The sequence below is a fragment of the Papio anubis genome, chromosome 2, assembly GCF_008728515.1.
Source record: "Papio anubis isolate 15944 chromosome 2, Panubis1.0, whole genome shotgun sequence".
Taxonomy (NCBI): Eukaryota; Metazoa; Chordata; class Mammalia; order Primates; family Cercopithecidae; genus Papio; species Papio anubis.
Genome location: NC_044977.1, coordinates 55,288,311 through 55,312,777, shown reverse-complemented (window position 1 = coordinate 55,312,777; position 24,467 = coordinate 55,288,311). Strand labels below are relative to the sequence as shown.

The 24,467-nt window shown below is 42.5% G+C and overlaps 1 protein-coding gene across 25 annotated transcripts in view; it reads left to right on the top strand.

The window, feature by feature from the left end:
* The window catches only part of SETD5 (SET domain containing 5), an 82,228-nt gene extending 70,505 nt beyond the window's left edge, over positions 1-11,723 (top strand). For 18 of the 25 annotated variants that reach the window (XM_031663179.1, XM_031663174.1, XM_031663172.1 and 15 more), the window contains 6 exons: positions 2,010-2,066; positions 3,944-4,414; positions 6,696-6,997; positions 8,005-8,138; positions 8,625-8,713; positions 9,055-11,723. In XM_031663179.1, coding sequence (XP_031519039.1) covers positions 2,010-2,066; positions 3,944-4,414; positions 6,696-6,997; positions 8,005-8,138; positions 8,625-8,713; positions 9,055-9,663 — 1,662 coding nt within the window. In that variant the 3' untranslated portion in view covers positions 9,664-11,723. The remainder of the gene's footprint in view (positions 1-2,009; positions 2,067-3,943; positions 4,415-6,695; positions 6,998-8,004; positions 8,139-8,624; positions 8,714-9,054) is intronic. The other 7 variants (XM_031663193.1, XM_031663194.1, XM_031663181.1 and 4 more) reach the window with 2 other exon arrangements.
* Positions 11,724-24,467: the final 12,744 nt, after the last annotated feature.

Sequence of the window (24,467 nt, the reverse complement as noted above, 5' to 3'; positions counted from 1 at the left end):
TACTAAATAGTAAAAGGTCCAAGGCATGGTTTCACTTGCAATTTAAGGAAAATTTACCTTTCTCATCAATAATAGAACAGATTTCACCACCCTGAACCATTCTAATCACCATTTTAATAGCCATACTCTTTGCTGTGTTCTAGTACAGAGAGGTGGGGAGGCTTTTTTGTATCAAAGGCTGTGACACATTGTGAAATATCAAAAAGGTTTCGCATGTAAAGACCAGCTTAGGCTGGGCATGGTGGCTCACAGTGGCTCACAACTGTAATCTCAGTGCTTTGGGAGGCTGAGGCAGGAGGATTGCTTGAGGCCAGGAGTTTGAGACCAGCCTGGATAACATAGTGAGACCACATTTCTCCAAAAATAAAATACAAAACTTAGCCAGGTGTGGTGGCACACACCTATAGTCCCAGCTACTTGGGAGGCTGAAGCAGGAAGATCACTTAAGACCAAGAGTTTAAGGCTGCAGTGAGCTGTTATTGTGCCACTACATGCCAACCTGGGCAGCAGTGAGATCCCATCTCTAAAAATAATTAATTAAAAGACCAGCTTAGGCCAGGTACAGTGGCACACACCTATAATCCCAGCTACTCGAGGGGCTAAGGCACAGGAATTGCTTGAGCCTGAGAGGTTGCAGTGAGCCAAGATTGTGCCATTGCATTCCAGCCTGGGCAACAGAAGGAGACTCTGTCTCATAATTAAAAAAAAAAAAAACACTTTAGCATATTAGTTTGGGGACAGATATTTTTGAAAAGGAAAAAAGCATTCAGGAAAATGGTGAGAAGCCTTAAGTGCTAAGGGAAGAAGGTAAGAAGATAAACAGTAGAAGAGAAGAGAACAAGATTTTCAGGAGGGGAAAGCATCTAGAAAAAACAGTGGAAGCAACATTGGGAGGGCAAGCTTAGTTAGCCTCTCCTTTCTACCAGAATAAGCCTCCCCTCCTTTTCTTGCCCTAAGAGCCATATTCCAGTCACCATTTCACACATAGATGTATACCACCCACTCACTCTCCATGCCAAGTAAAATTCACAGCCAAAACCCTGCTTTGCTGAAGCAGCCTCATTTCCCCTACCTCAGCATATGCCTGCCACCTAGGCCACAGTTATTCAGAGTCTACATTAGGCACCCTCTCCTTACCTCAGCCCTAGCACCCCTGAATTACTATCACACTACCACCATCACTCTCTTCACGTGTTCCCATTTACATCTTTCCATTAAGCACTCACTGCTCAGTCTCTGTTTGTTATGAGAGTGCTGCCTCACCTGAAAGTCCCAAGGTGAAATCCTACCCTCTATAGGAGGCAGGGACTTAAGTATACACATACATGCTTTTTCTGCTCTGTTGCCAAAAGTACAATGGATTTTACAAAATAACATTAATAAGGGTGGCTCAGGTCTAATTAGATTATGCTTAGAACCACGTCTAGCCTGTGAGCTAGAGATTCCATCAGTCACATTTCCTGTAACTCATTCAAGAAGAACTGGCAATCTCCCTAACCAGGTCAGCCCCCAGAACACTAACGTCTCCCCCTGGATAGCAGTGGGAGGACCTGAGGCATATAAGAGAATAAAGAAATGTGACAAGCAGAAGAGGCATTGGGTGAAGGAACAAGGTCCATCTAAGGAAGAATAAGGGGTAGGATGCCCCTCAGTAACAAATACTATAGGTTGCTAAACTCTCATCTAAAATAAAGACGTATAACACTAAAATTTCACCAGTCTAACTCTTTCCTTATATGTGCTTGAGATGTTTACTTACAGCATGAAACATTATAACCAATTTATCCTTAAATGCTTTCAAAGATACCAGGAAGCATTTTAACAAGTCATTCTGTCCATCGAGATGAGTTCTGCAGTAAAATATTTCCCCTATGCATTCTTATTCAACTTTTCCGCCCCCCAAAAAAGTTGTGGCTAACATCTATGCTTGCTTTTATTTTTTGTTTGTTTTGTTTTGCTTCTTGACTTCGAGTAGATGAATAATAACAAGATGCTTTTCCCTCCTCTAGAACATATCCTCCCCTGAGAGTTCCCCTGCGCATAGGCCCGAGTCCCTGTCACCCGAGGTAGTTATCACACCATCTCAATCACACTTGGAGGCTGAGAGTGAGTGTTCATGAATGTGTTCCTGAGTGTGTGGGGAGGGCTGGGGATCTGAGTGAGTGGGGTGATGGGCTGGAGGGCGGCCACTCAGTCACAGTAAGTTAAAGGAGCCTTCCTGTGTGACTGTGACTACACAGGCCTGTCAGTGTAGATGGAGGAAAATGAAGTAGGGGTATGTGTGAGTGTGTGGTGTGTGTATGTTTGGTGGGGTTGGTTTTTGTTGTTTGGGGGAGGGGGTGGCTGGAGTTCTATTAAAGAATAGAATCTAGAAGTCAAGATGCTGATATGTGGTAGGAGCCTTGTTAAAGAAAGGCTAATAAATAAGGAAAATTGAGTCAAAAGTTGGTAAGAGCTGTTTTTTGAGTTGGGTGGTGACTTATGCTTTGTTCTAGGGTTAATCTAACAGCTCTGTAAACCAGATGTTTTGGCCTTTGGTTGATAGATTGAGCAGCTTCTTCAGGAAGGGAAAGTCATTCTGTCTTTCAGCTTTCCTACATTTTCTCTGTAGCTCCTTACTGGGTGCACAAGGAAACCAAGTGAGTCCCTGGCTTTGTGTCATAGGCCACCATTCTGCAATGGTTAGGATATGGTTGCTATACAAGTGTTATCTCTTAGGATATCAGTAGAGTGGTTTTCTCACAAACCCTTCTGCTGTGGATATGTCAAACTCAGATTTTAGTGCTAGAGTTTCTATTATAAGCTTTCAGATGTAATAACAATGAACTCTGAATCTGTTAATACATGGGACCTTTTTTCTCTTGAAGAGAAAGTTAGAGTCTCTCAGAAATATTCAACTGAACTTTAACCCCACCCCCTTCCAATAAAAAATTAGGGCATAATTCAGTGACAGTCTAGTAAGTTCTGAATCAGTAGTAGTTGATAGGTTAATGTGAAACTGAAAAAGGTTGTATTCCACTAGTATATTAGAGATTTTCTTGGTGTTTTGACTCTAGCTTGTTAGGAAAGTAAAGCTCTCTCTCCTCAGTTGTTAAAAGGTTCTAAGATAGCATAATTTGAAGACTGATATGGTATGGTATCTGGTTTTCTGGTACCATTCTTTGTAGGTGGTTAGCTGTAGTTGACCTAGTGTTGGAAGTTTGGAGGTTATGATAACCAAATAGTAGGTGGGGTTTATTTTTGGTACATTTCAGCATTTCAGAATCTGCAGTGATGAGCATTAGTGGTCTTGTGGTATGTTGACATACATTAGAGGATAAAGAAAGAAGAACTGAGTGGCCAGAAAGTTGTATGAGAAACACACCTTCTTTAACAGTGAAAGTGAGTGAAGAACTGGTTGGTTGATGTCTTTAATGCCATCCTCCTTTACTGAACCAGTAACTTAAATACTTGCCTTTCCGTCTACTTTCTTCTTCCTCCACCTTTTTCCCTCCCCCCCACCTTGCATCAATATTAATTTAGAAATTGATAACCCCAGAAGCCAGTTATCTTAAGACACCAGTCTCACCTTTGTAGTGTGCATGGGGCTAAGGTAAATTCCTTATTATACCACTTGTCCCTTAGTGTAGTACAAGGTGACTCAGCAACCTGATGAAAGGCTAAGCAGGCAAAATAGTCACATTTAGCCAATTACCTAACTTTCCCAGTATTTCCCATCCAGAAAGACTTGAAAGCAATTTGGGAAAGGCCGGGATTCTTTAGTACTCTGGCCTATATACACTGTTGCTACGTGGGACTTTTACAGAATATAATGGCTTTATCTGCTCTACTTCCATCCCTCTTATCTTTCCCTGTTCACCTGTGTCCCTCTCCCCTCCTTTCTGCCCTTTGACTTTTTCCTTTCTCCCCTACCCCATGTCTCCGTTGATTTTTATTCTTTCAGCTTTGTCACCGAAAAGACCTGGATTTGGCAAAAGTAGGATACCTTGACTCCAACACTAACAGCTGTGCTGATAGACCTTCCCTACTCAACTCTGGTCATTCTGACCTGGCTCCTCATCCCTCCATCGGACCCACTTCTGAGACTGGTTTCCCAAGCAGAAGTGGAGATGGACATCAGACCCTCGTGAGAAACTCAGACCAGGCATTTCGGACAGAGTTCAACTTGATGTATGCCTACTCCCCTTTGAACGCTATGCCTCGAGCAGATGGACTGTATCGAGGTTCTCCTCTAGTGGGGGATAGGAAGCCTTTACATTTGGATGGGGGATATTGTTCGCCTGCAGAAGGATTTTCCAGCAGATATGAACATGGCTTAATGAAAGACCTCTCTCGTGGATCCTTGTCACCTGGTGGGGAAAGGGCCTGTGAAGGAGTCCCATCTGCCCCCCAGAACCCACCACAGAGGAAAAAAGTAAGTGTTTCATGTTATATCGGTGAACTTTTCAAGAATGTTAACCAAGTAATTCAGTAGATATTCGTAAGTTTCTGCTATGTGTTCTGCACTACTCTCAAACAAGTGAGACATAGTCTCTGCCATATCCAGTGAAAGACAGGCTGTTTTAATACAACTTGGTGAGTGTTGTAAATATTCAGCAAATGTAAATGCCTGTATGTGCCATACACTTGCTAGACAATTGAGAGGTTAGAACAGTGAAAAAGAAATTTTACCTATTATTTAGTGTGTCCCAAGTTCTAGCATTGTGTTAAGCTCTTTAAATGTGTTTTATCCTCACAGTAAGCCTATAAGATAGGCAGTTTTCCATTTTGCACACGAGGAAACTAAGGCAAGTTGAGTGACTTTCCCATGGTCACACAGCTAGTAAATGGAAGGACCAGGATACTACCCAGTTTCAGAGATAAGGCTAGAGAGAGAGGTGGCAGGTTACTGATTTAGCTGAATCTCAAACAATAAGTAGGAGTCAGCCAACCAACAAATGAGGGTGAGGCATGTTACAGTAGAGGGAGTAGAACAGGTAATTACGTGGCACTCCATTGGGCGGGCAGCAGGCATGCAGTGTGGTGCAAACAGTTGGATGTTGTTGTATCAGGTGGAAGGCTGGGAGAGCCAGGAGGAAAGTGCAGAGAGTGCTGGGCTGGGCCAGGCCATAGAGAGCTTGCTAATGGGTGGGGACTCCACTTCTAAGTAATGCCTGATCTAGAAGTCACAAAGCCAAAAATGTGCTTTTGTATAAATGGTTCTCAACTAGGGGTGTTTGGGAATGTGTTGGAGTGTTTTGAATTGTCCCAGTGACTTGCATTTATTGAGCAGGGCCAGGGATGCTGAATGTCCTGTGTAGGGGACAGTACCACGTAATGGCCAAACATCTGTAGTATCCTCATTGAAATGAAACTTAGTGGTTTTTTTATATTTTCGTGATGATAATATTCATTACCAGAATTTATTAACTTCTTTCCAAAATTATATATAGAAAATGCATATGCAAAACTGTCTATATTTGTTACATTTGCACAGAAAAATGAGAACCCTAAGGGGATAGAAGGAGGAGGAAACATTGGCAGATAATTTGGATTAGGATAGTAATTGATTTCAAAGATTGTTGCATGAACAGCATTGACTACCAGAAACAAAGATGAAAACAATCTTTAGATTTCTGGTTTTATAATATTTACTATGTGCAAAAGTCATAGAAATCATAATATGTTATTTCAGAAACACTTCTGAAATTTATTGGGCACATTTAAGCATAAATTTAAGCATATTCAAATTCTGTGCTGGATGTTTAAGATAAAAAGCCCTCCTAGAACTTAGAGTTTAGTCAGGGAGCAATCAAGACACGGTAGAAAGTTCTACGGCCTGTGTAAGTAGTGTGCCAGAACAACAAAGAGGAGGTGTACTAGGCAGGGCAGGGATTATGGTCAGCAGGGTGGGGTGGGGGGTCTGCTGTCAGAAAAGAATGAGCAAGTGTTAGAGAGATGAAGGGGAAGTTGGGGAGAAGTTACCAAGTTGTTTTCTAGAGCTAGCTTGCTAAAAGTATAAACTGGAAATAATAATTTCCTCTCTTTTTACATTAATTACATCTATGTCTAACAGAAACAATAATAAATTCCTATTTATTTCTTGAAAAATTGAGCATATTTAAGTACTCTGGAGCATTGGTTTTTTCTTTTTTTTTTTTTTCCTTCTCTCTCTCTCTTTCTCTCCCTCCCTGTCCTCCATCTCCTTCTTCTCTTCTCCCTGCTTCTGTCTCTCTCTCATGCTCTCAAACAGCTAATTCTAGGGGCTTCCAAGGAGTGCAGAAGAGCCATCAGAGTCACCTGGGAGGCTTTTTAAACTATACAAGCTTCCAATTCTCCCTTCTCTGGGTACTCCCATTGTTGCAAATAACTATGATAGCACACTTCTGTTACTGTGTAACGGTAACCTCACAAGTTTTTCTGAAGACAGAAAAAAGCATGGTGGTCTAATTGGCAAACATTCTTTAGAAACTTACCTCCTAGTTTATTATCTTCCTCTTACCAATTTCCAGCTGTCTTAAATATGTAGCTGTGCTCAGATCTCTTTCACACCCCCCAAAAAAAGTTGTCAGGGTTGGTATCTGCTTTGTTGGCGTGGCTTGGCTAGTGGTTTACTACGGTACCATCTTTCCTTCTTTCCCTGTTGCTAGTGATCCACTAATGATATCCAGCTAGAGTACCATTTTTTGTTTGTTTGTTTGTTTTTTCCTTTCTAGGTATCCCTGCTGGAGTACCGAAAACGGAAACAAGAAGCTAAGGAAAATTCTGCTGGTGGGGGAGGTGACTCTGCCCAGAGCAAAAGCAAGTCTGCAGGAGCTGGGCAAGGCAGCAGTAACTCCGTTTCTGACACTGGTGCCCATGGTGTGCAGGGATCCTCAGCCCGAACCCCATCTTCCCCTCACAAAAAATTCTCCCCATCTCATTCCTCTATGTCCCATTTGGAGGCGGTAAGCCCATCAGATTCCAGAGGCACTTCTTCATCTCACTGCAGACCTCAAGAGAATATCAGCAGTAGGTGGTAAGTTTATATCTGATGTTTTATAGTTAAATTGGGGATGGGGGGAGTATATATCTAGGATCATTCCCAGTTTTACCTAAAATCTATGGGAACACTTGATGGGAACATCTGAGACAGCCAGCCAACAGTACCATCTGTCCTGTTCAGCTGATTTAATAGTGTCAGCTGCAACCCCCCAGCTTTGCAAAATTAAGAATTACCAACATGCCTGTGGAGCAGCGCTTTGGATGACATGTAGTTATGGATACAGATGAGCTCTTTTATTTGGTGGGCACTAACACTGCCTCTTCTATTTCTCATTTCACATGAAAGGTGAGTCAAGAATCCAGCCAAGTTCCACATGAATTAACAACAAATGTCTCTCTTCCACACAGTTAGCATATACAGAGCAAAAAGACATTCTGAAAGGACTTGTCTGGTTTAGGGGAGACCGCAAATTTAAAAATGAATAATACTGGTGGCAAATACTGAGGATCAAATGTGTGAAATAGAGAATGAAGCACAGGAGTTCAGGGATCTTGAACTGAAAAAATAAGTCCGAGAAAGAAGAGTCCTGGCTCATATGTTTAATGTTCATTAATCTATGAAACCTTTATTAAACCACTACTATGTATCAGGCACATGATTTCCCAAAGGAGAAATTTTAACATTTTTAAATGGGGGTTCGGGGAAGTTGACATCTTTAATCCACTTTTTCCTTGATTTCTTTTTCTTTAAAAGTGATTGTTGTTGTTGTTAAAAGTGGTTGTTGTTGTGGTGGTGGTTGTTGTTAAAAGTGGTGGTGGTGGTTGTTGTTGTGGTGGTTGTTGATGATGATGATGATGATGATGTTTCTCTTTTGTGCCTGACATAGTTGGAGGCAGAGGAAATACCTTGTTTTAAATTGGTTCTGAAGAAAGTGTTGTTTAAGAGGATGTTTTAAGAAAATACACTGTGCACCTTGGTTGGGGCTTCATTTGTTTTGGTTAAGTCCTGTGGCTTGAACTTGCACCCTGTTGCCTTTACAGGATGGTTCCCACATCAGTAGAACGACTTCGAGAAGGAGGAAGCATCCCCAAAGTCCTCCGAAGCAGTGTGAGGGTGGCCCAAAAGGGAGAGCCCTCTCCCACGTGGGAGAGTAACATCACAGAGAAAGACTCAGGTGAGCCCATGGCCTTCTACTGCCACCACATTCAGGGACACATGAGCCAAGTCCTGTACAGTTCATGCCGAGTTCTGAGTTGAGGTGAGTCAGTTTCTGAAGCAGTTGGGCTCTGCCGTATGCTAGGTTCTAGCCCACTTGTGCTCATTTTGGCTACAACATTTGTAAGATCTAGCGTTGCTTGCTCTCTGTCTGCTCTTTTTTCCCCAAGGAATACCTTTCTGTAACTCTCATCTCTCCAAAGTCCTGGAAATCTACCTCGATGAAGGATGAAGAGAAAGAAGGAGACGGGAATCAGATCAGGCATTTAGAACATAGCCCATAATTAACCACTCCTTTTGCCCTTCTGGCATGCTGCACTCACCCAATTTGTCACAAAGAGAGCAGCATGGGTTGGTGATGGCATTGGTGATTTGAATGAACAATGGCTGTTTCTTACTTATTCTAAGAAGCCAAATTGATTTTTTTTTATGTGTTACCTTCCAGACCCTGCAGATGGAGAAGGTCCAGAGACATTGAGCTCAGCACTCTCTAAAGGAGCAACTGTTTACAGCCCTTCCAGATACAGCTACCAGGTGAGATGAGAAATTGTTGATATCTAGATATAGGAGTGTGTTCTGGGTTCCAAATTGTCCTGGCCATCCTTTGCCATTGAGATGCTGTCTTTGCATATAGTTTCAGCAACTTTGGAAATAAGTCATCATCTGCTTGCCCTCAGGTAATAAATTATGCCAGAAAATGAATAAGGTGATCAAAGACAGACATTTTACTGCCTTTGGTTTCCTAAAAAGAATACATGGTTAAAAGATGAAGAAAAAAAAACATAGGGTATTATAAATGTTTACCATTTGTATTAAAAGTCAGCCATTTAAGGGACTTGTTCACCTCCTTATTCTTTTCCTCCCAACTTTGCTAGCTCCTGCAGTGTGATAGTCCTCGGACAGAATCACAAAGCCTCCTTCAGCAGAGTTCCTCCCCCTTCAGAGGACATCCTACACAGTCTCCAGGATACAGTTATCGAACTACTGCACTGAGACCTGGAAACCCCCCCTCTCACGGTTCTTCAGAATCATCCCTCTCTTCTACGTCCTATTCCAGCCCCGCCCACCCTGCGTCCACAGACTCGTTGGCCCCATTTACGGGGACACCAGGGTATTTTAGCAGCCAGCCACATTCTGGAAACAGCACTGGCAGCAATCTTCCAAGGAGGAGCTGCCCTTCTAGTGCTGCTAGCCCTACCCTGCAGGGACCCTCAGACTCGCCAACCTCAGACTCGGTTTCTCAGTCCAGCACAGGAACTCTGAGTTCCACCTCCTTTCCTCAGAACTCTAGGTCATCATTGCCATCAGACTTACGGACTATCAGTCTGCCCAGTGCTGGGCAGTCAGCTGTCTACCAGGCCTCCAGGGTATCTGCGGTTTCCAATTCACAGCACTACCCACACCGTGGGAGTGGGGGTGTGCACCAGTACCGACTCCAGCCACTGCAAGGGTCAGGAGTCAAGACTCAGACAGGACTTTCCTAGGGCTTCTGGATTTGGGCAAACAGAACTGAATGAGCCCATAGCTGCTTCCTTCCAGCTGCCTCTGGAACCTAGGCCGAGCATATTGCTGGGGAAGGGGGGGTACAAGGTGCCAGAGGATTGGGTCTGGTGGACAAGAAACAAGACTTGTGGTCACAATTGGCCTCTGGCCTTGGAGAAAGATGTAAATCTTGTCTGAAGCAGAGACTATAAAGAAGTTTCTCCCTGCTGTCAAGGGTACATTGTTGACAAGCAAATGGTGTTTCAGTTAGTAACGGTTCTAAGTGCAATGAGTTGTGTTGAAGCCTCCGTCTCCCATCCTTGCCTGTAGCCTGTAGTCACTTGTGCAGTGAGGACATCTTTTTAAATTAAAAAAAAAAAAAAAAAAAAAGTTTTCAAAGGAAAAAAAGTGAAAAGAGCCAATCTCAAAAGCCCCAAGCCATCTGAGTACTGTTAGGGTTTTATGCACTTAAGAAAAAAGGTAGGTATATGAATGTTCATCCTAAGACAACCATTCCAAAAGCAGGTATCTGGCCAATGTGTGTCCACCAAGAATACTGCCTATCTTTGTCTTAAGATCACCAAGAAATAGGCAAGGATAGTAAAGCTTGGAACCTGCACCGACTGGAGGGTGCCTGGCTCTTTGAAGAAACGCTCATGGTCAGCTCTTGATTATTCGGGAGCAGATTATCTGAGTAGATTGAGCCTCCAACTGTTGCTATCCTACTCCCCCTTCCCAAGCTATTTCACAGCTCAGTAACCCATGAAGTAAGTAGACAAGGAAAAGAGGAATGAGACAGGATATAGGCCAATTGCATTGCTACTTACCAGCTTTTGGCAATAAATTTGATTAGGAAGGATACCGAGTGGTTTGGGAATGCTTCGAATTTTATTTTTTCTACTCCCAATTAATCAGGAGTTGATGATCCCACGAGCAGGACCGCCTCCATGATTGGGGAGCATGCACTTGTGACTGCAGGGTAAGAGTGGGAAGATAGGTTTGTGGAGTGGCACCGACAGGACTGTGATTGTGTGTGGGCCTGCCCCACATTTCTTTGGGGGATGCTTATGTGAGAGTGGGCCCAGTGAAAGAGTTACCAAGCCACCCACACCCCTAACACTGTTCTGGATGAGAGATGAGAGCAGACCGGCTTCTCCCCATCAGTGCATTGTGCCTGTTGTACACCCCTGGAGGAGCCCTGGAGCCAGCCCAGGTGGGGTACACAATCTTTTTAAATTCCATATGGTTGCCAGCTTATTTCTTTCACTTGTTTACTGTAATATCTGGCGTGTTTTTATTTATCTAATTTTGTATTCAGTTATAACCATGGTAGGGGTAGTGAATATATGACAGGTGTAATCCCTGGTGCTGCAGTGGACCTTCTTTTCTTTTGGACAAGATAATACTGTGAGTTTCCCTCCTTCCTTCCCTCTAATTTGTTTTCCTTTTCTCCCCCAGCCTCTTGCATCCCCTTCTTTTCTACCCTGTCCTACAACTATCATATGCACAGTCTTCTCTCTTTGTGTGTGACTGTTACAAAATTTCACTTTTCAAAATCGAAATCAGGTGTTTGCTCAAATGAGGGGAGATTTTTTTGTTTTGTTTTTGTTTTTTTTTTAAATGCTGAGACCTCAGCAGAGTACTTTTCTTTTTGTTGTTTCCCCCACAAACCCATCAGTCTGGGAGAGCATTGGGAGTGGAAATCATGTTGCCTGGGATGCTGGTTTCTTTGTATATTATATAAAACGTATGTAAATGTCTCTCCATTTGGGCTGGGGTTTGCATTCTCCCCTTGGCTATTAACCGAGGGGAGAGGCCAGCGGGCAGGCGGCCCTCACCCTGCCTGGCACGTGCAGAGACCCCAGCCACTCTGTGTGGGCAGGGTGCTGTCAAGACCAGACCTCTTGGGGGGGTAGGGGCGGGGGGGTGGGGGGAACTCTTGGAAGGGAAGAAGTATCACTTCTTTCTCAAGTGGAGTGTTTACACCTTGCTGTAACATTTGAACTTTCACAAGAGATGTAATAATTTTGATAATAAAATTCTTAACCATAATAATCAAAAAGTTGAGAACTTTTTGTCCAATTTTGTGGCCCTGCCTTACCTAGTTAATGCCATTTTTATCTGAGGAGAATGTGCTGTTGGTGGAGTTGTTTGCCCCATCATAATGGGGCCAGGAATACTGTCTGACCTTCCTTTGCTTTTTATGATTGCAGTCAGGACAGTGTGAAGGCAGACCCTGCAACAGGGCAAGTGAGCATTAAAAACTGCCTTGAACTTGAGTAGTGTTCCTCATCTTGGAGCAACTATTCATTGGTCTTTTTCTTTTTCATTCAAAAACAATGCCAGACATTGTTTTTGGTGCTGGGCTTATGGTGATTAGAATGCTGGTTGAGGGTGGGCAAAGTAAGGTCTCTTCTTTCATGGAGTTTACATTCTAATGGAGGAGAGACCTAAACTAGTATATAATTTTAAATAGTCATTGCCATGTTAACAGTTAATTGTTTCATAGCAGATATGAAGGAGCCACTCTAGATTGGTTGGTCAAGAAAAGTCTTTGAGGAGTTGACATTTAAACTGAGACTTCAGTGACAAGGAGGCAGTCCTGGGACGATGTGAGTGAAGTTTGTTCTTGAACATTGCAGACTCTGTGGTAGAAAAAGCTTGGTTAAGATGTAGTAAATGGGTGGGGCCGGGCAAGAGGATAGAATATTCTGTAAGAGGGAGATAGGGGTCATATCATGTAGAGCAGTGGTCGGCAAACTCACTCTATAAAGGACCAGATAGTAAATATTTAGACTTTGCAAGCCATATATGGTGTCTGTCATAACTATTCAGCCCTTTGGCTGGGTGCAAATCATGCCTGTAATCCCAACACTGGGAGGCCGAGGCGGGCAGATCACTGGAGGTCAGAAGTTCGAGACCAGCCTGGCCAACATGGCAAAACCCTGTCTCTACTAAAAATACAAAAATTAACCAGGCGTGGTGGTGCCATCTGTAATCCCAGCTACTCAGGAGGCTGAAGCAGGAAAATTGTTTGAACCTGGGAGGTGGAGGTTACAGTGAACGGAGGTCACACCACAGCACTCCAGCCTGGGTGATGGAGCAAGACTGTCTCAAAAAAAAAAAAAAAAAACTATTCAGCTGTTCCATTGGAGTGCAAAAGTAGGCATAGACAATATGTGGCTATGTTCCAATAAAACTTTATTTACAGGAAACAAGTGGCAAGTTGGACTTGGTTTGCAGGCTGTAGTTTACTGGTCTCTAATGTAGAACCTTGTAGGTATAATTTAAATAAACTGCATTCAGTAAGTACAGTGGAGGAGTCATTGCAGTATTTTAAGGAGAGAAGTGACATTGTCTAATTTATATTTGGTTGATTTTTAAAAATTACTCTGATTGTTTTGATCCTGTTGGTAAAGAGATGAATAGGAGCTGAGAAACTGGTTTGGAAGGTAGAGCGGTTGTTCAGGCAAGCAACAATACGATGGTGGCTTCTATTAAGACGGTAATGATGGGGACAAAAAGTGATTGGAATCAGGATATGTTTTGCAAGTACACAGCAGAACTTGCCAATGGATTGAATTGGCAGTATTGTGTTCTAACATTTGTTTGACAAATGTTTACTGAGTAACTAAGGTAGACTGCATTTTGCGAAGCACGTAAGGAATTCAAAGATGAAGATGCTATTTATTAGTTGAAGGAGGTTAGAAAATAATTGGAAGACTGGGTGCAGTCGCTCACACCTGTAATCCCAGTACTTTGGGAGGCCAAGGCAGGCGGATCACGAGGTCAGGAGTTCGAGACCAGCCTGACTAACATGGTGAAACCCGATCTCTACTAAAAATACAAAAATTAGCCAGGCGTGGTAGCGCATGCCTGTAATCCCAGCTCCTTGGGAGGCTGGGGCAGGAGATCGCTTGAACCCAGGAGGCAGAGGTTGCACCACTACACTCCAGCCTGGGCGACAGTGAGACTCCATCTCAAAAAAAAAAGGAATTAAGTGGAAACATAACAAAACTGCTTATTTTCTTAGAAGACCCCTCCAAAATGACCTAGGAGTACCTAGGCGACCTACCACTAACCACAACCTAATTCCGCCTGGGGTAGGATGAGAATAGTGTGCATGGTCTTTAGAAAGTGTTTCCATATACAATGTCTTACTTCGACTCATAATTGTGTGAAGAAAGCAAGCCAAATGCCAGAAGTTAAAGATGAGAAATTGAGACCTAGTACAGTGTTTCAGCTATACCACAGGGCTTCTGATAATGAATAAAACTAACTGATTTCTGCCATAATTGGAAGATTCTGTTCCATGACCATTGGCGGAACACCTACTGTGTGCTAGGCTATATCTGAGGTGCTGAGAATATCAAGGTAAGACAGTCAACTGCCCATTGAGAGTTAACCTATTTGCTATTCTTTTCAAGTACCTACTGTATTGCTAGGTACTTTGCTTTTGATATGGTGTAAATCAGAGGTGTCCAATCTTTTTGGCTTCCCGAGGCCACACTGGAAGAATTATTCAACACATAAAATACACTAACAATAGCTAATGAGAAGAAAAAAAAAACAATATTTTAAGGAAGTTTATGATTGTGTGAGGCCGAATTCAAAGCCATCCTGGGCCACGTGCAGCCCGTGACCTGTGAGTTGGACAAGCTTGCTGTAAATAGAAGCTAGACAATATTAATTAAAGAAGTAAGCCAGTGCAACAGTGGCACCTTCTATGTCACTTTACATTTTCCTGGACTCTTAAGTCATCAGCTACCTCATTTACATGTAACAATGTGTAAGGTAGGTATAAGTTCAGAAGATACAACTTACCCAAGATTTCTCTCTTTTAAGTGGCAGACCTAAACCAACAGTTTTGGAAATTTTGCAGTTAACCCAGAAAACAAATAGAAACAGCTAGAGATACTGTGACACTATGACCAGAAACCACTTACCTAACTGAAAAAGTATATGATACCCTTTACTATCTTAAAAACAGCAGTCTGGCCCTTTTGCCCCCCAGGCATCAGTTTGACAGTGTAGGGTTCTCTGTTTAGCAGAGGTTACCCTGAAGGAAAAAAAAAAAATGCAGTTGTCCAAATGAAGCAGGCCCTTTGCTTTTAAACTGCACTGATGACAACCTCCATATTCTGCTGTGAATCTCAGAGAGAAAGTTTACTGAGGGTTCGTTCTTTTTTTCTTTTAAGAGACAGGGCCTCACTCTGTCACCCAGGCCGGAACGCAGTGGCATAATCGTAGCTCAGTGCAACCTTAACCCTCCTGGGCTCAAGCAATTCTCCTGCACCACCACGCCCAGCTAATTATTTTTTTGTAAAGACAGGCTCTTGCCATATTGCCCAGGCTGGTCTCAACCTCCTGGGCTCAACGATCCTCCTGCCTCAGCCTCCTGAAGTGCTGGGATTACAGACATGAGCTGCCACACCCGGCCTGCCTAGGGTTCTTAAAATGGTCAGGTCTAAAGATAAATGATGGAAACAGTTTGGAGAAAAGCACACTCATTGAAGGAGATGGTGCTCTTGTAACTTTTACCTGCTCCTGCATTAAAAAATTAACTGGCAGGGATTCTGAAATTATAGTTTTTACTATTTCTGAAATTACCCATTAAAGCACCACAAAGCAGTCATGATAGGAAACCTGGAAACCTTGGACAACTTGACAGCAAAACTAGGTATCCCCAGAAACCCCCAAACAAAAAACAGGTAGAGAGAAACCACTAATAGCCACAAGACCGGCATGGTATCACTATCTGTTCTAGTGGAAGCAATGGCACTTCTGATGAATCTCAGAACTTCAAAATAACAAGTACTCACTTGACGCCGGGAGCGGTGACTCACGCCTGTAATCCCAGCGCTTTGGGCGGCCAAGGCAGGCAGATCACAAGGTCAGGAGATTGAGACCATCCTGGCTAACATGGTGAAACCCCATCTCTACTAAAAATACAAAAAATTAGCCGGGCATGGTGGCGGGTGCCTGTAGTCCCAGCTACTCAGGAGGCTAAGGCAGGAGAATGGCGTGAACTCGGGAGGTGGAGCTTGCACTGAGCTGAGATCGAGAGCCACCGCACTCCAGCCTGGGTGACAGTGAGACTCCATCTAAAAAAAAAGTACTCACTTGAAAGCTCACCAAGCCAATTTGAGAACAGCAGCTGAAACTAGGTGGCATTTCCAGTGAGTACAAAGGATGCTTGATTAGGCCTGAAAGGACTGGAATGGTCTGGACCTAAGAAACTTAATTCAGAGCCCTTACAGGACAATGCCCCACACCAAAATTCCTTGTTAGAATCCAAACTGAACAGGACATGCAAAACAATGGGAGGGGGTGTAGAGCGATTAAATTCATTAGATTAAATGAAGTATTTTGAAAAATAAAATTATGATTATCCCATAAAATTCAGAATGTACTATCCTTACAGAAATAATACAAGGATATTAAATAACTTGTTCTTTTAACTCCTGAGAGAAACAATTGTTCATAAAGTTGCAAGTATATTGTGTTGAATTGTTGAATTTAAATAGCTATGGTTCACACAGTCCATATTTCAATATTTCACATACACACCAAAAATGAGAATACAGCCATGAAATGAAAAACTATCATAAGTCATGCCTGCTTTTTAAAAGTGCGGAATCACTAATTCCATATAAAAATTGATTTTAAAAAAACTCAAGTCTTAAAAACCTACAGGTAAAAATGAGCAGAATAACATCTATAGAGACAATAAAAGTATGCCAAAGACATGCAGATAAAACATTAAAAAGTAACAAATGGCAGGGCATGGTGGCTCACACCCATAATCCCAGCACTTTGGGAGGCCAAGGTGGTTGGATCATTTGAGGTCAGTAGTTTGAGACCAGCTTGGCCAACATGGTGAAACCCCATCTCTACTAAAAATACAAAAATTAGCCCGGCGTGGTATCAGCCAGGCATGGTGGTGCACGCCTGTAATCGCACCTTTTCGGGAGGCTGGGGCATGAACATCGTTTGAACCTGGGGAGTAGAGGTTGCAGACCCATCTCAAAAAAAAAAAAAAAATTCTTAATTTTAAAAAGTGACAAATATCTCAGGAAACCAGAAGTAGAGCAGAACTTACTCAATTTAATGAGAACATTTACAAAAACCTAGATGCTTTCTTGATAAGGTCAGGAACAAGACAAGGATGTCCCCTCTTACCGCTCCTTTTTCATATTGTACTGGAAGTCCTAACCAGTGCAACAGGACAAGAAAAGGAACTAAAAGGGCTATATATTGAGAAGGAAGAAATAAAACTTCATATTCACAGATGACGTGATTGTTGATGTAGAAAATCCAGAAGAACCCTAAATAGCCCTCCAAGACCTCTGGAACTAATTAAGCAATTATAGTAAGACTATAGGATACAAGATTGTTGTGCAGAAGTTAATCACATTTCTGTATATTTGCAATGAAAAATGGAATCTGAAATTTAAAACAAAGCCAGGCATGGGAGTGCACACCTGTAGTCCCGGCTACTTGGAAGGCTGAGGCGGGAGGATCATTTGAGCCCAGGAGTTCAAGGCTGCAGTAAGCCATGATCATACCACTGCATTCCAGCCTGGATGACAGAGTAAGATTCTGATACTAAAAAATAAACACAATACCATTTAAATTAGTGCCCAAAGGCCGGGCGTGGTGGCTTATGCCTGTAATCCCAGCACTTTGAGAGGCTGAGGCGGGCAGATCACCTGAGGTCAGAAGTTCGAGACCAGCCTGGCCAACATGGTGAAACTCTGTACTAAAAATACAAAAATTAGCCGGGCATGGTGGAGGGCGCCTGTAATCCTAACTACTCGGGAGGCCGAGGCAGGAGAATTGCTTGAACCCAGGAGGCAGAGATTGCAGTGAGCTGAGATCACACCAGTACACTCCAGCCTGGGCAACAGAGCAAGACTCCGTCTCAAAAATAAATAAATAAATAAAATTAAAATAAATTAGTACCCAAAAATGAAATACTTAGGTGTAATTCCAACAAGATACATATAAGACCTGCATGACGAAAACTATAATGAAAACAAAGAACTGAATAAATTGAGAGATGTTCATGAATAGGAAGACTAATATTGTGAAGATATCAGTTCTTCTAAACCTGATCTATAAATTCAATGCAATCCCAACCAAAATACCAGCTAGTTATTTTGTAGATATCAACAAGCTGATTCTAAAGGGGGTTTGTCTGTTTTGTTTTTTAAGGCAGGGTCTTGTTCTGTTGCATAGGCTGGAGTGCAGTGGCATGATCTTAGCTCACTGCAACCTCTACCTCCCAGGTTCAAGTGATTCTCCTGCCTCAGCCTTCTGAGTAGCTGGGATTACAGGTGTGCACCCCTATGCCCAGCTAATTTTTGTATTTTTAGTAGGGGCGGTCTCACCACGTTGACTAGGCTGGTCTCAAACTCCTGACCTCAAGTGATCTGCCCGACTCAGCCTCCCAAAGTGCTGGAATTACAGGCATGAGCCCACCGTGCCTGGCTGATTTTAAAGTTTTAAACTAACACTACCTCAACACTTACTGTAAAGCTGCAGTAATCAAGACAGTGTGATATTAGCAAAAGATAAGGCAAATAGATTACTGGAACACAATAAACAGTCCAGAAGTAGACCCACACAAATAGAATCATCTGATCTTTGGCAAAGAAGCAAAAGCAAAACAATAGAGTCTGCAATAGATGGTGCTGGAACATCCACGTGCTATATGTGTGTGTGTCTATATATTATATATGTGTATATGTGTATATGAATCTATACACAGATCTTACATCCTTCATAAAAATTAAAATAGAACGTAGACCTACATGTGTAACTCTTAAATTCCTAAAATAATGAACATTGGAGAAAATCCAGATAACCTTGGATTTGACTGACTTTAGGTACAGCACCAAAAGGATCCATGAAAAAAGCAATTGGTAAGCTGGGCTTCGTTAAAGTTAAAACATCTGCTCAGCAAAAGACACTGTCAAGAGATTGAGAAGACAAGCCACAGAGTAGGAGAAAATATTTGCAAAAAACATATCTGATAAAGGACTGTTCAATACAAAGAACTCTGAAAACTCAACAAAAGAAAAATAAAAACCCAATTTAAAAATGGGCAAAATATCTAAACAGACACCTCATATATAGATGACAAGTAATCATAAGATTCCCAACATCATAAATCATTTAGTAATTGCAGATTAGTACTACAATGAGATACCACCATACACCTACTAGAATGGTCAAATCTAAAACACTAACAAAACCAAATGCTGACAAAGATGTGTGACAGGTACTCTTCATTTGTTGTTGGTGGGAATGCAACATGGTACAGTCACTTTGGAATACACTTTAGCAGTTTCTTTAAAAAGTAAACGTACAATTTGGCTGTTGCACTCTTGGGTATTTCCCCAGAATTGAAAACAGGTCCACATAAAAACCTGCATGTGAACATTTATTGCAGCTTTATTCATAATTGCAAAAACTTGGAAGCAACCGAGATGTCCTTCAGTAAGTGAATGGCTAAGTAAACGGTGATACGTCCAATGAATATTATTCAGTGTTAAAAAGAAATGGGCTATCTTATACTATAATGGTGTATAAATCACTTAATATAAACTCTAGTATGAAGGTTAAAAGACAAATATTTATACTACAATGATCTGTTAACAGATATACAGTATAAAAATATATGTCATTACTTCAAAGATATAAATGGGAGAAAGTAAAAGTATACGGTTTTTGTATGGAAGTGAAGTTATTAGCTTAAAATAGATGACTATTATAAGATGTTTTATGTAAGCCTCATGGTAACCACAGGGCAGAAGTCTATACTAGATACACAAAGGGTAAGGAATCAAACCATTCCACTGTAAAAAATCATCACATCACAAAGGAACACAGCAAAAGGGGAAGAAAGGAACAAAAAATTTACAAAAACAGAAAACACTCAACAAAATGACAATAGTAAGTCCTTGCCTATCAATAATTACCTTGAATGTAAACGGACTGAATTCTCCAATCAGAGGACAGAGCAGCTAAATGGATAAAAAACAAATCCCAGCCGGGCTAGGTGGCTCACGCCTGTAATCCCAGCACTTTGGGAGGCGGAGGCGGGCAGATCACGAGGTCAGGAGATCGAGACCATCCTGGCTAACGTGGTGAAACCCTGTCTCTACTAAAAATACAGAAAAATAGCCGGGTGTGGTGGCAGGCGCCTGTAGTACCAGCTACTCGGGAGACTGAGGCAGGAGAATGGCGTGAACCCGAGAGGCAGAGCTTGCAGTGAGCCGAGACAGCACCACTGCATTCCAGCCTGGGCAACAGTGCATGACACCGTCTCAAAAAAAGAAAAAAAAAAAAAAATCCCAACTATAGGCTATCTCACTATCTCAATGAGCCATGTACCATTTTCATTGCAGTATTATTCACAGTAGTCAAGATATGAAAACAACCTGACTGTCCCTCAATGGATGAATGGATAAAGAAAATGTTGGAGGCCGGGCGCAGTGGCTCAAGCCTGTAATCCCAGCACTTTGGGAGGCCGAGACGGGTGGATCACGAGGTCAGGAGATCGAGACCATCCCTGGCTAACATGGTGAAACCCCGTCTCTACTAAAAATACAAAAAACTAGCCGGGCGTGGCGGCGGGCGCCTGTAGTCCCAGCTACTCGGAGGCTGAGGCAGGAGAATGGCGTGAACCCAGGAGGCTGAGCTTGCAGTGAGCCGAGATTGCGCCACTGCACCCCAGCCTGGGCAACACAGCGAGACTCCGTCTCAAAAAAAAAAAAAAAAAAATGTTGGAGATGCATTATATATACAAAAATGTAAAGGTGCTCACCATCACTATCACTAATTATCAGGGAATGCAAGCCAAAAACCACAATGAGATATCACCTCATACCTGTTAGATATGTGTGTGCATATCTATCTATATATAGATATAGATGTGCCCACACATAGTACAATATTACTATATTCCACTGCATATATATATATAGAGAGAGAGAGAGATGCACAACAGTAAAATATTATTTGGCCTTTAAAGAGGAAATCGTGCCATTTGCAACAACAACATGGATGAGCCTGAAGGACATTATGCTAAGTGAAACAAGCCAGACAGCGAAAGACAAATACTGCATCTCACTTATATGTGGAACCTAAAAAAGTCAGACTCATAGAAACAGCGTGGAAGAGTGATTACCATGGGTCAAGGAATGGGGATAAACAGGGATATGTTGGTCAAATGGTACAAGCTTACAGTTATGGGTGCATTCTGGAGAACCGATGTGCAGTATGGTAATTGTAGTTAATAAAATATGTTGTATACTTGAAATTTGCTAAGAGAATAGATCTTAAGTGTTCTCGGCTGACCATGATGGCTCACACCTGTAATCCCAGCATTCTGGGAGGCCAAAGTGGGCAGATCACTTGAGCTCAGGAGTTCAAGACCAGCATGGGCAACATGGCAAAATCCCCTCTACAAAAAATACGAAACAATTAGCTGGGCATGGTGGTATGTGCCTGTAGTCCCAGCTACTTGGGGGATTGAGGCGGGAGGATTTCTTGAGCCAGAGAGGTGAGGCTGCAGTGAGCTGTGATCATGCCACTGCACTCCAGCCTGTACAACAGAGCAAGAGCCTGTCTCAAAAAATTAAAAAATAAAAAGCATTCTCACCAGAAAAGAAGAAGGTAACAGTGTTAGGTGACGAATATGTAAACTTAACTGTAATCATTTCACAACTGTAATCGTTTCACAATGTGTGTGTGTGTATATATATATCAAACCATCATACTGTACACCTTGATGATATACCATTTTTTGTTGTCAACTGTACCTCAAAGCTGGAGTGGGGTGGAGAAATGAGCTATCAAGCCGTGAAAAAAAACATGGAGGAACCTAACATGCATATACTATGTGAAAGAAGCCAATCTGAAAAGGCTACATACCATATGATTTCAACTATATGATATTACGGAAAAGGCAAAAATAAGGATGCAGCAAAAAGATCAGTGTTTGCCTGATGTTAGGGGAGAGGGAAGGATGAACAGGTAGAGCACCAATGCATTTTAGGGCAGTGAAACTATTCGGTATGGTACTATAATGGTGGCTAAACATGCCATTATACATTTGTCAAAACATAGAATGTACACCAAGAGTGAACCCTAATGTAAATTATGGACTTTGAGTGATGATGATGTGCTAATGCAGGTTCATCAGTTGTAAAAATGTACCACTCTGGTGGGGAATGTTGATAGCGGGGAGGCTGTGGGTGTGTGAGAGGAAAGAGAGATATTGGAACTCTGTACTTTCCACTAAATTTTGCTGTTAACTTAAAACTGTTCTTGGACGGGAGCCGTGGCTCACACCTGTAGTCCCAGCACTTTGGGAGGCCAAGGCGGGTAGATCACCTGAGGTCTCTTGACCTTAGGTTCGAGACCAGACTGACCAACATAGTGAAACCCTGCCTCTACTAAAAATACAAAATTACCGGTGTGTGGTGGTGCATGCCTGTAATCGCAGCTACTTGGGAGGCTGAGGCAGGAGAATCACTTGAACCCAAGAGGCGGAGGTTGCAGTGAACCAAGATGGCACCATTGCACTCCAGCCTGGGTGACAGAACAACGAGACTTCGTCTCAAAAAAAAAAAAAAAAAAAAACTTCTGAAAACTAAAGTCTATTTAAGGCCAGGTGCAGTGGTTCACACCTGTAATCTCAAAACTTTGAAAGGCCAAGGCGGGAGGATCACTTGAGACCAAGAGTTCAAGACCAGCCTAGGCAACATGAGACCCTGTCTCTATTTTTTAAATTTTTAATTTAATGTTTTAAAAAGAAGGAAATGTAAAGTCTAAAAAAAAGGGACAAACACAGAAGACAGGCAAAGAAGAGGCACCATATGTATAATAGGAGTTCCCAAAAAAGTAAAAGTAAGGTAACAGAACAAATATCAAAAGCTATAATTTGGCCAGGTGCAGTGGCTCATACCTGTAATCCCAGCACTTTGGAAGGCCAAGGCAGATATGGATCACTTGAGATCAGGAGTTCAAGACCAGCCTAGCCAACATGGTTGAACCCCATCTCTACCAAAAAATACAAAAATTAGTTAGGTGTAGTGGTGTGCACCTGTAGTCCCAGTCACTCGGGAGGCTGAAGTGGGAGAATCTATTGAACCCAGGAGGTGGAGGTTGCAGTAAGCCAAGTTTGCACCACTGCAGCCTGGGCAACAGAGCAAGACCCTGTCTCAAAGTAAAAATAAAAGCTATAATTTAAGGAAAGTTTCCTGAAATTTTTTTTTTTTTGGGGGCGGGTCTTGCTCCAGTCCACCAGGCTGGGTCATGAGTGGCATGATCTCGGCTCACTGCAAGCTCAGCCTCCGGGTTCTCAAGCCATTCCTGCTGCCTCCAGCCTCGGTAGCTGGGACTACAGGCCCGCCCTCGCCCAGGCTAGTTTTTATGGTTTTAGTGAGGCAGGGGGTTTCACCGTGTGACAGGATGGTCACCGACCTCGACCTGCGTGATCCATCCGTCTTCGGCCTCCCAAAGTGCTGGGATTACAGGCTTGAGCCACCGCGCCCAGTCTGAAATATTTTAAACTACAAATTGAAAAAGCATATTGCATACCTAGTAAATTCAATCCAGAATGATAAATAATGAGATATTAAAGTTGTTAGATTTTAAAAACAAAAAATCGTAGGCAAATACACACACACATACTTACACACACACACAAATCATGTCAATAGGAATACATTCTGGAAAATACATCTCTAGGTGATTTCATTGTTATATGAACATCATAGAGTGCACTTACACAAATCTTGATGGTGTAGCCTACTACACACCTAGGCTGTATGGCATAGCCTATTGCTCCCAGGCTACAAACCTGTACAGCATGTTACTGTACTGAATACTGTAGGCAATTGTAACACAATATAAGTATTTGTGTTTCTAAACATATCAAAACATGGAAGAGGTACAGTAAAAATACTGCATCTAATCTTATGGGACCACTATGCGGTCCATCGTGGAGAGAAGCATGCAGTACATGAGGTGTGTGTGTGCACGCGCGCACACGTGCGTGTATTTACTTATAAGGGAAATAAAATTAGACTATATCAGACTTTTTGACAGCAACACTTAAATAGCAAAAGAGGCCAGGCGCAGTGGCTCACGCCTGTAATCCCAGCACTTTGGGAGGACGAGGTGGGTGGATCACGAGGCCAGGAGTTCAAGACCAGCCTGGCCAAGATGGTGAAACCCTGTCTCTACTAAAAATACAAAAAATTAGCCAGGCGCAGTGGCAAGCACCTGTAATCCCAACTACTCAGGAGGCTGAGGCAGGATAATCGCTTGAACCTGGAGGGCAGAGGTTGCAGTGAGCTGAGTTCACGCCACTGCACTCCAGCGTGGGCAACAGAGTGAGATTCTGTCTCAAAGAGGAAAAAAAAAAAAAAAAGGCAAAAGCTAATGGGATAATTCAAGATAAGGAAAGAGACAAGCCAAGAATTTTGTACCAACTGAACTTACTTTCCAGGGTAGTAGCCACAAACTCATCATCATCATGCAAAAACTTTGGGAATTTTATTTTCATTAATTCTTCTTTAGGGATCTATTGGAAACTGAGTTTCAAGGTCGGGCACGGTGGCTCACTCCTGTAATCCCAGCACTTTGGGAGGCCGAGGCAGGTGGATCACGAGGTCAGGAGTTCAAGACCAGCCTGGCCAAGATGGTGAAACCCCATCTCTACTCAAAATTTAAAAATTAGAGAGCGTGGAGGCAGGCACCTGTAATTCCAACTACTCGGGAGGCTGAG